At 31.3% G+C, this 18877-nt stretch overlaps 2 protein-coding genes across 2 annotated transcripts; both read right to left on the reverse strand.

Moving 5' to 3' along the window:
* Nucleotides 1–1812: 1812 nt before the first annotated feature.
* On the reverse strand, nucleotides 1813–3429 carry LOC129875853 (uncharacterized). Its single transcript, XM_055951076.1, has 2 exons — nucleotides 2531–3429; nucleotides 1813–2422 (listed from the first exon to the last, which is right to left on the reverse strand). The coding sequence occupies exons 1-2, from the start codon at nucleotides 3427–3429 to the stop codon at nucleotides 1813–1815; spliced, it is 1509 nt and encodes a 502-aa protein (XP_055807051.1).
* Nucleotides 3430–16117: 12688 nt separating this feature from the next.
* LOC129876837 (receptor like protein 29-like) lies at nucleotides 16118–17699 on the reverse strand. The gene has a single exon (XM_055952320.1). It carries the CDS (start codon nucleotides 17612–17614, stop codon nucleotides 16178–16180), a length of 1437 nt encoding a protein of 478 aa, XP_055808295.1. The 5' UTR covers nucleotides 17615–17699; the 3' UTR covers nucleotides 16118–16177.
* Nucleotides 17700–18877: the final 1178 nt, after the last annotated feature.

Below are 18877 nucleotides of genomic sequence, written 5' to 3' on the forward strand. Positions count from 1 at the left end.
TAAAAGACATTTGATAATATTATTTCATATTGCTTTCCCTTTAAGAAGATGCACATAATTTTATGTCATACACCTCAAATTCCTATGTTCTTCAAACTTGTCAACAAATTATAAATATGAAAATTTAATTAAGGTAATTCAATCAAAAATTCTTATTAGTTTCTAAGAGTAACTTGAAAAATATTTTTTCTTTCCATACCAAACACATCCTATGTTGCCATTATTTTTTCGGAAAAGGGACAAAAATATCCTCGAACTATTGAAAATAATATAAAATTGTCTATCATCCATCTGTTGGGCCTAAAATGCTCTTGACATCCACCTTTAGGTCTAAAAATGACTTTTTTCTTTAACGGAAAAGGGCATTTTAGGCCCAATAGATGGATGAGGGGCATTTTTGTATCATTTTCAATAGTTCGAGGATATTTTAGACCCTTTTAATAGAATTTTAATTAAATAATTTGAATAATTTTTTAAACACGTGGCGGCCATCTATTGATTACAATTTAATTATTTAAAAAAAATTATAAATTAAAATTTATTTAAAAGAATTTTAATTAAATAATTTTTTAAAAAAAAGTGGTGACCATCTATTGGTTACAATTTAATTATTTAAAATTAATTATAAATTAAAATTTATTTAACAGAATTTTAATTAAATAATTTGAATAATTTTTTTAAACATGTGACGGTCATTTATTGGTTACAATCTAAGTATTTTAAATTAATTAAAAATTAAAAAAATTTAAATAAATTTTAATTAAATAATTTTTTTAAACACGTGGCGGCCATCTATTGGTTATAATTTAATTATTTAAAATTAATTATAAATCAAAAGTTATTTAACAGAATTTGAATTAAATAATTTGAATAATTTTTTAAAACACGTGGCGGCTATCTATTGGTTATAATTTAATTATTTAAAATTAATTATAAATTAAAATTTATTTAACAGAATTTTAATTGTGAAAAAGAGCCTAAAATGCACTCAAACTATTGAAAATGGTACAAAAATATCCCTCATCAATCTATTGGGCCTAAAATGCTCTTTTCCATTAAAGAAACGGTCATTTTTTGACATAAAGGTAGATGTCCAAGACATTTTAGGCCCAATAGATGGATGAGGGTCATTTTTGTACCATTTTCAATAGTTCGAGGGCATTTTAGGAGAGCTTACACAAATCTCACTAGTTTAGGAGTCAATTACTTAGATATACTCTTATTTGTAATATTATGTATCTTACCATATTTTTATGCGTCCAAATACATTCAGATACATCCAAATACATGTATCTCCAGATACATGTAACGAGATCAAAATTAGGTGTAACTTGTTCTAGATACATTGTATCCAATTGGATTTGCATGCAGTGGCGGAACCAGGAATTTTACGAAGGGGGTTCAAAAAAAATTAAATACGCTAATCGCCTAATCATATTCATAAATAAACGGGTCGGGTCAAAGATACCTGTTTTGCAAGAAGCGGGGTCTTTCTCTATTTTTTTCAGTTTCTTTTGAATTATCTTTAGCTCCTGAAAGTGCAAATGGAGAGCAAACATAAACTTTTACATTTAAAAAGACTTAAAATAAACACCATCTCAAAATAAAAGCACTCTTCCTCCACAAAAAAATGGCATAAAATGGCTTCAAAATAATACAAAAACACCCTGAACAATATAAATTATTATATCTTGATATGTATTACAAAACATAGTGATAATTACACCACCTTGAAGGGGGATTAAGAAACCAAACATATGAATAAGCCTATCAAAATATTATTTTGCAATTAAAATTCAACCACATACACTATTACAATTGTATTCTACGAGGTTTCATATCTTGAAATGTCTTAATAATAGCATCATTAGAAATACTATCAAATACATCTTTTTCTAAATAAGGCACCAAACAACCACTAAAAAAATCATCACTCATTTGGCTCCGCAAGTCATTCTTAATAAACTTCATTGCCGAAAAAGCTCTTTCAACGGAGGCAGTGACAACTGGTAGAAGTAGAGCAAGTTTCACTAAACGGAATACCAAAGGATAAGTAAAATATTTCTTTGTCTGAACTAATCTTTTGGAAAGATCACAAAGCCCATTTATATCGGAGAACCTTTCATCAACATCACGAACATCAACAATATAACTTGCAAGTTGATTCCTAAGAGCATTCATATTAGATTCATCAAAGTCATCTGGATATAATTCCGCCATTCTCATTACTTTTTTGATGTCAAAACTTGAAAATGAGTTAATTGGATTCAAGCAAGCAATTCCATGGAGCAAATCGGTAGTCACCTCATCAAAACGATTATTAAGTTCTTGAAGTTGCCAATCAATAATATTGCAAAACACTTCAACACGATAATGATGTGAGATTGTATAGTTAGCAAGCTTTCGTCGTGATCTTAAAGAGCTAATATATGGCTCATCAAAGTTAGGTATCAAAACATCATGTTGGATACAAAATGTAGATACCTTAGCAATAAGAGAGTCTCATTCATCATCCCTTAAAACTTGCAACCTTCTCTTTGCTACTTCAACAAGTAGCATGGCATTTGCAATATCTTGCTCCTTTTTTTGTAAGCATTTATTAAGCTCATTTGTAATTCCTAAAACATCTCTCATCAAATGCAACATGAAAGCAACCTCATATGTTCGACAAGCTTCGAGATGTCCCATTGCCTTAGCTCTTTCATCCAAAGTTCGTGCATCAAGAGCAAGTGATTCAAGAACATCAAGAATAGAGCCAAACATAATAATAAAATTATTAAAGGATTTATAATGAGATCCCCAACGAGTGTCACAAGCTCTTGAAAGACCAAGTTGTTGATTCAAGCCCCTACCGGTTGTAAGTTCACCCATATCTAATGCCTCTTTAATTATTTCTTTTTGAGAATCACGTAATTCATCCATATGTTTAAAAGATGATCCCAATACATTTAAAATATTTGAGACCAATACTACAAGTTTTCCCACTTCAACACACTTTTTAGAGACCCCAACAAGAGTTAGTTGAAGTTGATGAGCAAAACAATGGATGGAATGAGCCGATCTACTTTCTTGCCTAATCAACATTTTAAGGCCATTGATCTCACCTTGCATATTGCTTGCCCCATCATAACATTGTCCACGCACACTTGATGGACTCAAAGAATGTTGAGCGAGTAAATTAACAATTGCCTCCTTTAGAGATGGAGCACTAGTATCTTGAACATGAACAATGTCAATAAGTCGCTCCATCACAAATCCCTTTCTATCAATATATCGAAATACAATAGCCATTTGCTCCTTGCGTGACACATCAAAGGATTCATCAACGAGCAAGGCAAAGTAATCACCATTTAATTCATCAAGAATAACTTTAACGGTCTCTATTTTACATGCACTCACAATTTCTTTTTGAATCTTTGGAGAAGTCATTTGATCATTTTGAGGAGCATGTTCTAGTACATAATCACAAATTTTATCACATTTATTTGCATATCATGAGAGAATTTCAAGAAAGTTACCCCTACTAAGTGATGATTTAGATTCATCATGACCTCGGAATGCAAATTCCTGAGTTATGAGAAGTCTTACTACATCAACCGAAGCACTTAAGCGAATCCAATATCCATACTTGAGTTGATTATATTGCCTCTCAAATGAAAATTGAATAGATTGCCGTTGTTGTAATAAATCTTGACATTTCTTTTTTGATTGATTATGTATGCTATTTGGTTGACCAATATGTTTGTCAAGACTACTCTTTTTATTCCAACTCTTAAACCCAACACTTGAAAATACTTCACCTCCTCCTTGATGAATGTTATGGTCTTTAAATAGATAAAAATACAAACAATAGACTGCATCTTTACTAACACTATACTCCAACCAATCATGATATACATCATCAAACCATTCATGATTAAAACGACGTATTGATCCAGAAATATTTGTTTGAGGATACTCATGCACCGCTAAACGAGGTTGGCAAGGACCATTTAAAAGGTATGCTCTTCTAATAATATCACGATGATTTGGATGATGGTTCAATATTGAGATTCTTTCACCGGGATCAAACTTTAAAGAACCCAAATCAAATTCTTGAGAAGAATGTAATGATACTTCCGAATGATTAGCATTTTCTTCTTGGTTAGATTGACTATGACTTTGAGAGGCTAAACTTGATTTTGAAATTTTGGTGAAATACTTCTTCATTGAATCTTGAAACTGAATCGTAAAGACTAAGAGCACATAAATAAGACAATAAATATCATTATACCAAAGCCAAAGCCATATAGATTTTTTAAAAAAAATTCTAAAAATTTTAAGAACAAATAAAATGAAGAAGAATTAAGAACTTACTCTTACCGGCAGTGGACGACGGACTAGCGGAGAATGGACAGCAGGGCAGCCGGCAGCACACAGCAGCACACAGCAGCAGCACACAACAGTAGCCAGTAGCAGGCACTCAATTTGAAAGAGAAGAGAAGAGTTGGGAGAGAAAGTGAAAAAATGAAATTCCTAGAAAATAAAAAAGAGGGGATTTTAATGTCTTGACTTTTCAATTAAAGAGTGAATTTTTTTAAAAAAATAATATGTTAAGAAGTCATTTTTTAATTTAAAAAAAGGATAAAAACTAAGCCTAAAACGTAACTAAAATCGGGAAAAAAATATGTTTGTCTGGATTCGAACACGCGATCTGTGACATCTAAGGAGAAATATTGAACCTCCTTTGCCACTGAGCTAGTCCTTTGGCTTATACTCAGGGGGTTCAATGTTAAATATATACACATAAATTAAAAAATTTATCTTATATACACAGTGTAATTTTTTAACGAAGGGGGTTCGGATGAACCCCCTGAACACCACGTGGGTCCGCCCCTGTTTGCATGTATCTGGGATACATAACAAGTCTCGCTCGCCTCCCTCGCCTCTCTTCTATCTCGCTCATCAGTCTTGCATGTATCTGGTATTTCAGATACATGTGAATCACATCAAATACATACAGATATATGTATCTAGTGTATATTTAATGTGATTCGCATGTGTCTGCAATACATACGAATCTCTCTCTCCTCCCTCTCCATATCGCTCGCCTCTCTCCCTATTTTAATGTATTTGGTAGTAAAAATACATGTATCTAAGTGTATCTTCCTCAATATATGGTAGAAAACTTTTCATTAGTGGTAAGATACGTAATATTTTGAGAGTATAGGTAGTAATAGTAAATATGGTAGTGAACTATGTGTAATTATGTAGGTTTTCCTAAAATAAAACATATGTATAATTTGTTGATAGTTAAGGTCAAGTATACTGTCACACCCCGGGAGGGTACCCTAGACGTGCCGACACTCAGAAATCATTACTAGCTCCCAAGCGAACCACTTGGCCTGATCACACATTCGTTTATTCATTCAATCGGTGGAAGACTTAAAATAAAGAGATAATTAGGTGGGCAATTCCAATCAACAATCTAGCTCAAGGAAGAAAGGTCATGGGGAAATAAATCAAACTTTAATCTATGTCATTAAATAGTCTGACAAGAACAATTCAAGAAAATATAATACTCCATCGACCCATCAATATTTAGTCTACAAAGCCTTTATCACTACTATCTAATTGGTGTCAATGATAGGTTCATGGTTATCTCAAATCAGAATGAAAAAACTAAACTCAATGCCAAAATAACATAAGTAGTATCCTCCGAATGTAAGGGAGGACTCACCAATAAGCTGAGTGTGAACAGATCCTCAATGGTGCGCCTATTGATAACCTCTTAAACTTATTTCTGCATCATGAAACGATGCAGGTCTAAATGGACATCAGTACGTGGAATGTATGAGTATGTAATATGACAGAATAAAACATGAATCAAGGTAGAATAATATCAGTTCAGATATCTCAAATCAGAAAGATAAGAGAGACTCAATCAAGGTGTCATAAGTCTAAAGTAAGAATGTGATTTAGACAAAGACCAATCATATACAATCCAATCCAATCATATACAATCTAATTCAATCCAATCATATACAATTCGATCCAATCCAATCATATACAAATCCGTTCCAATCCAATCATACACAATCCGACTCAATCCAATCACATATCATCCAATCCAATCATATACAATCTGATCCAATCACATATCATCCAATCCAATCCAATCATCAACTCAACGAATAAAGTCAAAGGACTCAACTCAATAGACATGTGAATTAGAATTTAGAAATATTATACAAATCGACTCAATCATCTACAATACCAATCAAACTAATCAATCAAGTATTCAATCAATTCAATAATAAACTCAAAGGACTCGACTCAATAGATATGCAAATTAAAATTTAGCAATGTTTTACAATTCGACTTAATCATCTACAATCTCAATCAAACCAATCATATCATGTATAATCCACTCAATTTAGGAGTTTATCTAACCGATAATCATCACCTATGAGTCAGTGATGTGCAACAAGCCAACGTTATTGCCACGTCCGTCCATACTTTGCCAGAGTATGAACGAATCAACCAATCATGGATCCATCAATCAACCAAGTCCTATCATGTCAGGACAATGAAATAGAAAAATGGTCATAACTTTTTACTCCTAACACCAAATGAGGCAAACTTTGTGGTGTTGGAAAGAGGACACATATATCTTTAATTGGATAGTCATAGGACACCTAACTCTTAATATTAGGAGATATATGGTCATTTAAAGTTGATTCTTATAAGATGTTATATGAAAACTTAATCGGTAAAGGATCTTTCAACTCGACTTAGAGCCTGTTTGGATGGGCTTTAAGTTGGTCAAACCAACTTATAAGCCCTTTTTTAGCTTTTGGACGTGTTTGCCTAATACTAACTTTAAGCTATAAAGTTCTTAAAGTCAGTCAAAAATAAAAAGTTAGGATTTCTAACTTTTTTTTTAAGTGCTTAAAGCCATTTTGTTTGATCATGAAAATTATTTTTATATCTCTTATATTTTAACTAAATTCTCAAACTACCATTTTTATTCTTTTAACCCTAAAATTCAAACACTTATTTTCAACATAAGCATTTTTATCCAAACAATCAACTGCTTATTTATAAAAATAACTTTCAGCACTTCAAAGTTCTAAAAGCACTTCATACATAAAAGTTACTTTTTTAAGCTCATCCAAACGGGCTCTTAGTACTAGAGGTTCCTTATAACCATAATTTACCTCTAATATACTTCAAATACTTAGGAATTGATCCTAACTCATATATACAATTAGAATTCATCAAGTTCGAGTCTATACGCATATGAAGAATGGTTCGAGTCTTGGCGAAAAATTTTGGATTGTTACAATTTCTTAGCATTTAGGGGTCACTCAACATGAATTAGTCAATTTTTTTAGTTTTTCGTGTATGTAGCCCATGAATTTTTTGGTGGCATTGCTTTCGATAAATTTTTTACAAAATATTTGCAGGACCCTCCGTAATTACATAGGAGAACAGTATGTGCGTGTGACTGTTCTGGAAGGTTGCAAACTTTCAAAAACAATACATTTGTGGCTATAACTACATTTGATTCCGCAGACTTTTTACTACGAATTTTCTTAACCTTCTTCTTCTTCTTTTGTACAAATAAAATCTCGTGTAATTTGCTCCCGTTGAGTGGTTCGTTGACACCATTATTTTAGGTATCAATTCATTGATGAGTAAAAATAGTTTTATCTCGGAAAGATATATTCCATTAACTTCGGGTATTTGAAGAAAATAATTTCCTTAAGAACACATTGTGCATTCACTAGGCTTGATTTTCTTCTCTTCAATATTGTTTTTGATTTGTTACTGATTCTATATTTGTTTACTGGTTTTTAACTTTCTGGTTTTGAAATATGCTTTAATTTTGTTGTTTTTTACTAAGTTCTGCAAAGTTGTTCTAAGTATCTTAAAAATACAAATATGCTAACAACCATTACTAAAATAGGCCAACTTTGCCCTTATTTTCAAACGGAAGTTTAGCACCTAGTGATGCCATATGTCCCACAATTAAAGATTATTTTAAAAAAAAATTGAAGAGCAAATTTGAACCTTTTGCATAATTTAGGGACAAACTTGACATTTCTCCTTAATTTTGAGTTTAATTTTTTTATTCCTCCTTTCTCTTTTCTCACTACTATGTCATCACCAATCACCCTTTCTTCCTCCTCATCCTTTATCATTTTTCTCAATGAGTATTTACTAAATTTCCCACAGTAGCAATAGTAGTTGTGTACACTGTTTCCTCAATGTTTGGTGTTTTAAAGCTATGAAAAAAGGGACCACTTCCAAAAAAAAAATGTGGACAAAACTGTAATGAAGCTTGGGAAAAGGCCTATTCATTAATAGGCTATTCGTTCACTTTTATTTGTTCATTCAAAAATATTTTTTTATTTTTACTTGTCACTTTTAATATATCTAAAATGAAAAAAAAAATATTTTATCCTCAAAATTAATTACTTATTTCTCAAATTATTTTCTAAAATAGAAACTATACATCAATCAATATGAGCATTATAATAAAACACTCTTATTATTATTTCTGAAGAAATGTTCGAAGTCCATGTATAAAGTAAAAGTAAACGGAGGAAATATAAAACACAAGAAAATAGTGTAAATAATTGATGGTCCTTTGTGACAAGTGATTGAGTGAACATTACTTGCACTCCAATTGGAAAATGAAAAAGCACAGACTTTAGCATTTGTTCCTTCTCTTAAAAAAAAAAAAAAAAAAAAAGGTAGATTAATTCATTTCATAATATAGCCCTCGTTGTTATTCAGGGGAGCGACTCAATAAGATCGGTGACATTATTTTAATTTAAAAATAACATATATATTCATATTAAATATATCATTTTTAGGTTTTTTAAAGAAAATTTAACCCATAAATTTATAATAGGTAAAAATTGGGTCTCATCCTTCCTTAATTAGAGATCTTTCGGTTCGAGCCTCAAAATGAAAAAAATCTTACTAGGAAGAGCTCTCCTCTTTAATCGATCTTGCGTGACACAAATTTAAATAAATTGAAAAATTCAATATAAATATTAAATATCGAGTGAAATAAACTGCCATGCTCCGGGAGGGTACTCTAGACGTGGCCAGCACTCAAAAACCATTACTGACTCCCAAGCGAACCATTTGGCCTGATCACACATCCGTTCATTCATTCAATCAGCAAAAGACTTAAAATAAAGACATAATTAGGTGGGCAATTCCAATCAACAATCTAGCTCAAGGAAGAAAGGTCATGGGCAAACAAATCAAACTTCAATCTATGTCACTAAATAGTCTGACAAGAACAATTCAAGAAAATATAATACTCAATCGATCCATCACTATCTAGTCTATGAAGCCTCTATCACTACTATCTAATTGGTGTCAATGATAGGTTCATGGTTACCTCAAATCAGAATGAAAAAACTAAACTCAACGCAAGAACAACATAAGTGGTATCCTCCGAATGTAGGGGAGGACTCACCAATAAGCTGAGTGTGAACAGATCCTCAACGGTGCGCCTATTGGTGACCTCTTAAACCTGTTTCTGCATCATGAAATGATGCAGGTCTAAATGGACGTCAGTATGTGAAATGTACGAGTATGTAATATGACAGAATGAAACATGCATCAAGGTAGAATAATACCAGTTCAGATATCTCAAATCAGAAGGATAAGAGAGACACAATCAAGGTGTCATAAGTCTAAAGTAAGAATACGATTTAGACAGAGACCAATCATATACGATCCAATCCAATCATGTACAATCTAATTCAATAATATACAATCTGATCCAATCCAATCATATACAATCCGATTCAATCCAATAATATGCAATCCGATTCAATCTAATCATATACAATTCGATCAAATCCAATCATATACAATCTGATCCAATCCAATCATATACAATTCGATCCAATTCAATCATATACAATCCGATCCAATCCGATCCAATCCGATCATATATCATCTGATCCAATCCAATTATATATCATCCAATCAAATCATATATCATCAACTCATCGAATAAAGTCAAAGGACTCAACTCAATAGATATGTGAATTAGAATGTGGAAATATTTTACAAATCGACTCAATCAACTACAATACCAATCAAACCAATCACATCATATTCAATCAACTCAATAATAAACTCAAAGGAGTCGACTCAACGGGTATGCAAATTAGAATTTAGAAATGTCTTTCAAATCGACTCAATCATCTACAATCTCAATCGAACCAATCATATCACGCACAATCCACTTAATTTGGGAGTTTCTCTAACTGACAACCATCATCTATGAGCAGTGATGCACAACAAAGTGATGTTGTTGCCACACCCGTCCAATACTTTGTTAGGGTAAGGGACGAATCACTTTCATTAGATCCACAATCAATCAAAGTCCATCGTTTTGGGACTTAAGAGGTTTAACGCTCCATCCTATGTTGGCTACGTAGTTCATGGGATTTGAGTCATACTATACTCTTATCCAAATCGGTACTCAATACTCCTCCAAGACTCAATATTCTCATATCTATCAGGTAAAATATTCAAATTATCTCATTTGGTCTTATTGGACCCTTTTCAAAACTCAATCTATCTCAATCATCACGTCTTTCAATCAAATAATCCTTTCAAGACTCTTTCATAACTCATCACGACTCCGAGTCAACAATCATTAATATTTTCATTTAAGACATGCTTTCAACTCAATCATGCAATAGATATTAAATGTATTTAAAATATAATTTTAACTCATCAACTCATTCGCAAAATAGATGTTTTAATGTAAAAATGTTCAACTCATTTATACTCAAAATACTCATGCTTAAACTAAAAATTAAGAAACTTCTCAAACTCAAATCATACCTTTCCAAAACTCCAACTCAAACAATCATTTATGACAACATCCAAGACTATCAATTAATCAACACTGTCAATACTATCATCATGCTCACATTTCAATCACAATCATACATTCACAATTCAAGGCTCTAGACTAAATCTTTAATCATGATGCTCTTTCAAATCAATTCAATCAAATCCACTCATTTAAATTAAAAACTCAACTCTTTTAAATCTCTTTAAAAACATGCAATCTCGACTCAAAATGATGTATAGAGAAATCAGGATCACAATACAGTTATAATCTTAAAGACTCTTTCCACTTCAGCTCGGGCTCGGTTCATGCTCGTCTTATCAAGTTCTTTCAGTAATATATATATATATATATATATATATATATATATATATAAATTCAAAATAATGAAAAACCTTCAAAGACTCCAAAGACTCAACTCATGTGAAAACTCAAACTCTTATAAAATCATTGTTCAAAATCAAATATAATCCTCAATTAGGGTTCATGTGAATGAAGACATGAACATACATTCAAATCAAATACTCAATCCATAAACAACATCAATACGTATTTAAATAAGTACAAGGAACTCAAGAGACAATAGATAACTCAAGAATTTAATTTAGGAAATTCGAAAACTCCAACTTAACTCAACTCGAATCAATAAAGATGAAGGGGCACATGGACGCAGTCCAACATTGTGGTAGCTTTACATACCTGAATCTTAGGAATTATTGGATAAAAGTATTGGGTTTCGAACCTTATAGCTTGAAGTTAGAAACCAATCTATGGATTTGTGAAGAAAATCTTGAACTTGGAGTCTTTAGATCTCCTAATATTGAAGAAATCCCTTTCTAGAAGTGCTTGATCTTTGCAAGAAGGAGAATTTGGGATCTTGAGAGTATCTCTACGTATAAGAATGTTATTAGGTTGAAAGATTGAGAAAAATCACCTTTTAATAAATTCCATCAGCAATTTCGGCGAGCTGGAGGTCTCCTCGCCGAATCATTCAATGAGTCGCCAAAGGATGTTTTACCTTGCCTAAAATAACAGTTTCTGGAGGATTTTGGATCCATTCGGTGAGCTAAATTGTCTTGTCGTTGAACCATTCCGTGAGTCGCCAAATTGGCAGGTGAACTCGCCGAAGTGGCCTGTCCGAACATGCTTCAGTAAAACTATCATAACTTTCTACTCCGAACTCCAAATGAGGAAAATTTGGTGAATTTGGAAAGAGGACACAAAGATCCTTAATTTGATAAGTCATGGGACACACAACTCTTAATATTCTGAGAGATATGATCATTTGAAGTTGATTCTCATATGATCTTATATGAAAACTCAATCGGTAAAGGATATTGAAACTCAAATTAGTACTAGAGGTTCCTTATGACCCTAATTCACCTCCAATAAACCTTAAATACTTAGAAATTGATCCTAAAATATATATACAATTATAATTCATCAGGCTCGGACTTATACCATAAGAAGAATGGCTCGGGTCTTATCTTAAAAAATTTTGGGGTATAACATAAACAATTTGAGTCTCCAAAATTAAGCCATTGATTTTGTGGCTTGACCCTCTAGCATGTCCTTGTTGTGAATCTACTTGACATACATCTAAATTGGTACTCTATGTTTTATCGCTTTTTTCGAAGTTTCATAATTTGTATAATATAAGTTTAATTCATATAACATAAGACGGGGGCAAATTACTCCTACACACGTCCACAACTCTACAAAATATACAAGGAATCAGTCAGAGTTCATTAAATATTTAATGAAAATCAATAGTGTTCAATTTTAACAAAATTAAATGACTAAAACTGTTCAGAAATATATCTAAGAGACCATTTTTATCATTTTGTCATGAGAATTTATTATACATCTCAAGTAGTATTGCAGTGCTGTAATTTGTTTCCTCAATGTTTGGTGTATTTAAGCTATGAAAAAAAAGGGACCATTTCTTAAAGAACACAATGTGGACAAAACTGTAATGAAGCTTGGGATTCATTAATATACAACACATGAAAATAGTGTATTTAATTGATAGTCCTTTTTTGTGACAAGTGATTGAGTGAACATTTACTTGCACTCCAATTTGGAAATTAAAAAGTATAGACTTTTGCTTTTGTTCCTTTTCTACAAAAAAGTGCAATGTGGAATATTTATTCCTTTAAGAAATGGCTCCTCAACCGCCCCCACCCCCTAACCCTTCAATCTATTATGTATACAGTCAGCACAACAGTACAATGATTTAGTAGCATTTAGTTCAAGCTATATATATATATATAGTCCGGAAAAAAGTATAACGGATGGGGTTGCTCTTTCCTTGATTAAAGATTTTGATTTCGAACTTTAGATATGAAAAAAATAAAATCTTGATAGGAAGTTTTTTCTTTGGATGGGCTTTACATAGCGTAAATTCGAATTAATCGAGTTCCAACATGAATACCAAACACTGAATAAGAAATCAAAATAACAAGTATAAATCTGATAATTGATTTTGAATCTAATAAATCAAAAGAATTTTTGGTAAAATTAATTCCATATTCAAACTTCTAGAATTAAAATTCTGAATTCGTCTTTAAATACCTCTATTATCATAAATGAAGGGCGAAACTATATCATACATTAGGTATAAGTTTGGACGAATCTAGTAAGACTTTTTCTTAAAACATATATTTGTATTTAAAAAATTCATTAAATATATGTGTATACACATATTTAATTACGGGGTCAATAACTAAAACGAATTGTAAATTTGATAATAACTTCAGAACACATAAATTCTAATTTCAACTTTATTAATACATGTACTTGATTGCTACCATTCACCCATAGTTGGTTATTAAATAGTAGTGAAGGTAAATAAGGTAAAAATTTATGATTATGCAAGTATATAGGACAAAAATTGCAGCTAGATATATTTGAAAAATGTTGTATTATTTTTTTAAAAAAAATGAGATAAGAAGCTGGAATTTAGTACTGATAAGAATAGACTGAACTGGAAGTGGCATCCAACAGCTAATTCTCAGTCTTTTTTTAAAAAAACAAATTAAGTGTCCTTTCCTGTTCTGAATGTCTTGTTTCTTCATTACACAGCACTCGTGTTCGTGTCCCTACACAAAATATTGGAAATATATTTGTTCATGCACTCTTGTATTTCTTTCAAATTATGTTTCCAAAATATCGAAAGTCTATCAAAAACAGTTTTTCTATCTGACAATAATAGAGGTAAAGTTTGCGTATATGTTATTATTTCTAGATCTCACTTGTGAGACTATACTGAATATGTTATTGTATTGTATATATCATTTGGTGCGAGAACAAATTTTCATAATAGAAGTTGATCAAAATATTTTTTTAGGAAAGGGTTAAAAATATATCTTATGTATAGAGGTTTCTTGATTGTCATACATAAACTATTTGGTGTGCGAGTTTTCTATCTGAACTGTTTTTCAAAACATATCTCAACTTTCAATTGTTCAATTTTCCTACTTGAACGGTGTTGATATTTCAGGTATGAAAAGGTAATAACTGATAGTTACTTTAGTGATAGTTCATATAGGAAAATCACACACTTGATAGTTCAGGTATAAAACTCACAAAATTAAAACACTTTAAGTGTTTTTTTTATCATTAACTCATTATGTTTTTATAAGGTATAAGAATATAGTAACTAACATATTTTAATAAGTTAAAGCAACATTAATAATGTAATTTTTTTTAACAATATTCTTCTTTTTTTTTGTTTTTCATTGTCTGATATTTATATTGAGCCGTGATTATCTTTGGACTATTAGCAAGAGGAATAGTTTGAGTCATTTTGCTAGTTGAAAAATATATTTGAGTCAAAAATATAACGATAAAGATATTTTTGAGTTAAAAACATAAGAGAGTATTATGAATGGAGTAATTGATATCCTTCATTTTTTTAAAATATTTTTTTAATTCTTGTTTTTGGGTAAAACTAAGGCATACGCATAATATTTTATACTAAGAGACAACTCACCAATGTATGACTCCCTGTCTGTGCAAATAGTTAGCTGCTCAGAACTACAAAGTTAGATTCATTGGGATCATAAAATTGTCTAAATAAAGTGTAACTATGTTTAGTGTTGATCATAAAATTGCCCAAATAAAGTGTAAATGAATGACATAATCATGAATATGCTTTGATACTTTAAAGTAATAAGTGTGGTTGTCGATCCGATGTATAAAAATAATATTGAATAAAGTATATGAATAATATTAATATTAGTTATACTGAAATTATTTTTAAGACACAATAAATAAAAATAAAATAATTAAATATTCTTCTAATTAATAATATTCTAGCATGTAAGTGAAAAACACAACTAGTATTTTGAAATGGAAGAAGATACCTTTTAACAGAAATAATCAATAACACAACCAAGCCTAAAATTCATAAACAAAGAACAATTCCGCTAAGACATAAATAAGGGTAAATATTCTGAATGATTATATTTCAAAATATAAATAAGGGTAAATAAATCAAACATGATCGGTATTTTAAGATAGAGGAAGTATCTTTTACTGGAAAAAATCAATAATTCAACCAAGCCTAAAATTTCTAAACAAAGAACAATTCCTTCTAAGACATAAATAAGGGTAAATATTCTAAGTAATTATATCAAAAGACATGAATAAGGGTAAAATAATCAAACATCTAATTAATGTTTGTTAAAAGGGCGCGTATAAATGAAACATACGACAATATTTTGAGATGAAAGAAATATCTTTTACTAGAAAGAATCAATAATACAATCAAGCCTAAAATTCCTAAACAAAGATCAATTCCTCTTGAGATATGAATAAAATGGCAGTCCGGTGCACTAAAGCTCCCGCTATGCGCGGGGTCCGAGGAAGGGCATTTTGTTAAGGAGCGTGTAAATGAAAACAACTACCATTATTTTGAGACAAGGGAAGATACTTTTCACTAAAAGAATCATAACTATTATGAGCAGTGGTAGAATCAAAATTTTCATTAAGAGAGTTCAAAATTTGAAGAGTAGACATACAAATTAGTCTAAGGGGGTTCGACATCTACTATATATACATAAAAAAATTATTTTAACTATGTACAAATAGTATAATTTTTCGTCGAAGGGGGTCGGTTGAACCCCTGGACTCAAGGTGGCTCGGCACCTGATTATGAGTGATTATATCTTTAAGACATAAATAAGAATAATTAATATCCTATTAAGTAGAGCGTAAACAAAAAAACACGATAAGTATTTTGAGACAAAGTGAGATACCTTTTACTAGAAACTAAAGAATCAATAATACAAACTCCTAAACAAAGAAGAACAATTCTAAAATACATAAAACACAAACAAGAAACAATGATGTAATTACTCCAAATGAAGCTTCTTCACATCTATTCTTCAATGGCATAGTTATAGAACTACTATTATTCTTGCTCCCACACACATTAACTCCAATATAAATTCCATTAACCCCTTCATGTGGATTCAAACATAATCCTGGATTTCCACTTAAGTCCAAATTCCTACCAAGTCTTTTCAAGAAACTTGAATTGAATGGAACAATACCATCTAACAAATTTCTGCTCAAATTCAAGTGGTACATATGTGAAAGTCTCGAAAATTCCATCGGTATCTCGCCTGTTAATAGATTGTTCTGTAATGACAATGTAGTTAAGTTTAATAGCTGAGAATAACTTGATGGTATTTCTCCTGAGTAACCTGAAGCAGAAAGACTCAATTCTTGAAGTTTGTGTAGTTGACTGAATTCTTCAGGGAGTTTTATGGACATTGGATTATCATCCATAAGAAAATATTGTAGCTCCTGAAGCTTATTCATCCCTTTTGGGAAATTCCCAGTTAACTTGTTGTTACTCAGGGCTAAGAAGTTTAAAAATTGTAAATTTTCAATTGTCTCAGGGATTTTTCCTGTGAAAGAATTCGAGCTCAAGTCGAGTTTTTGAAGAGTCTTGAGTTGGCCAATTGTGTATGGGATTGGACTAGTGAATGAATTGTAGCTTAAATCTAAGCCTACAAGATTGTTGAGACTGCCAATTTGGTTTGGGATTTTGCCTGTGAGTTTGTTGTAGCTTAAATCAAGATGAACAAGTGAGTTAAGGGTGAAAATTTGTTCTGGGATTTGTCCAAGAAGATTGTTTTGTGACAATGTGAGGATTTGGAGTGATTTTAGTGATGAAATTTGAGGTGGGATTGTGCCAATTAGTGATGGATTTGATCTTAAACTAAGTTGTTGGAGAATTCTGTTTTCTTGAACAGAGATTCTTGTTTTTGTTTGTGTGAAGCATTGGATGAAGAAAACAGATTCAAGATTTGGGAGTTGGAAAATGAGTGAAGGGAATGTTGCTGTTTTCTTGCAAGTGGGGTTTGGATGTGTACCAAAATCAAGCCTAGTGACATGGTAAATGTTGTTGTCATGATCATTATCAAGATTGGTATTTTTTTTGCACTCAATTCCAAGCCAAGATGACCCTTGTTGGCATGGATTTGGATGTGATTTTCTCCAATTTTGATCATTGGAAATGGATTCCATGATCTTGAAAAGTGTTTCTAGTTCATGGGGATTCATGTTTGGTTGTGGTGGTGGGAGACTCTTGATGTTTGTAACATGTTCATTGGTGGAGACAGAAGGGGTGGTGGTAGATAAAAACAACATGAGCAGTAGAGGAAATAAAGAGAGTTTGAATGGATACATTGTGTTGTTGTAAAAGTCTATGAAGTTTCTCATCAATTGTTGGAGTTCTATTTGGTTTTTAAGAAAAGAATCATTTTTTTTATTTGCAAGAACTATTTGGAGGGTTTATGGGGTTTAGTTTTCATGAGAGGTGGGGGAGTGAGGAGATGTGACTGATATGATGGGTGGGGGAGTGGGGACATGAGCTTGAGTAAGAATAGAATCATTATGCAAGAAATGTTTAGACTTTGGAAGGCATTCACAACTCGGAGGCGGAGCTAGAATTTTAATTTACATGCGGCACAGCTTAATAATGTTTATTAAAAATATTATATTTGTATCAAATATTTTGCTTACAATTATAATATATTCAATATAGTTTCATAGAGTAGAATTTAAAACGGTAGAAGATAGAGAGCAAGGTTATTTCTAATAAATCTTTGTTTCAAGGAAAATCAATTCAAAACAATCTAGAAAGCAAGTCAACAGTAACTACACAAAATAATATGATAATCAAAATACAAGAAACAACATATAGTAACAAAAAATGAAGAACAAGAACCTAGGGGAGTAATATTATGACTGCTAGTACGGACGAATAGTGAGACAATGCACTACTGCCTACTCACCTAACTTAATCCGTATCTTTCACAATCTCTTATCTATGATCATATCTTTGATAAACCGTATTAAATATTTTATTTAATATATGTAGTAATTTATTCATAATAAATAAATTATTATTTTAAAAAAATCAGAATTCAGAAATTAAAATTTTGAAATCTGTCTGGGATGAGGGTGGGGTTGGGGTTAGGGTGAGTTTGAACTGAGGAGACGTGAGTGATATGATGAGTGGGGTACATGATGCTCTTGAGTGAGAAATTGAAACCAAGGTAGGGTCAATAGGACATTTGAAGCCACGAGGGGAGACAGAAAGAAAAGAGGGGTTGATGGAAAATAGCAGAGAATATATTTCATATTTTTCATTCAACTTAAGATATATATATATATATATATATATATATATATATATATATATATATATATGTTGCTTAACTAGTGATGATATGTTATTTATTGTGCTTTTCAAGTTTCAAATTATGCTTGCTAGCTAATTTCTTTTTGTTGTTGCCCTAAAACTTAAATGCTATATCATTTAAGATAGGGGCGGAGGTACAATACGAGATAAGATTTGAACGATTATGTAGCTTTTATTTAGATTTTTTTATTTATATTAAAAAATTTATCATATATATATATTTAAGAATCGAATAACTAAAACAAACAATGAGCTTAATGAAAAATTTAGAACTATAT

The sequence above is a fragment of the Solanum dulcamara genome, chromosome 12 (assembly GCF_947179165.1).
Source record: "Solanum dulcamara chromosome 12, daSolDulc1.2, whole genome shotgun sequence".
NCBI classification, from domain to species: domain Eukaryota; kingdom Viridiplantae; phylum Streptophyta; class Magnoliopsida; order Solanales; family Solanaceae; genus Solanum; species Solanum dulcamara.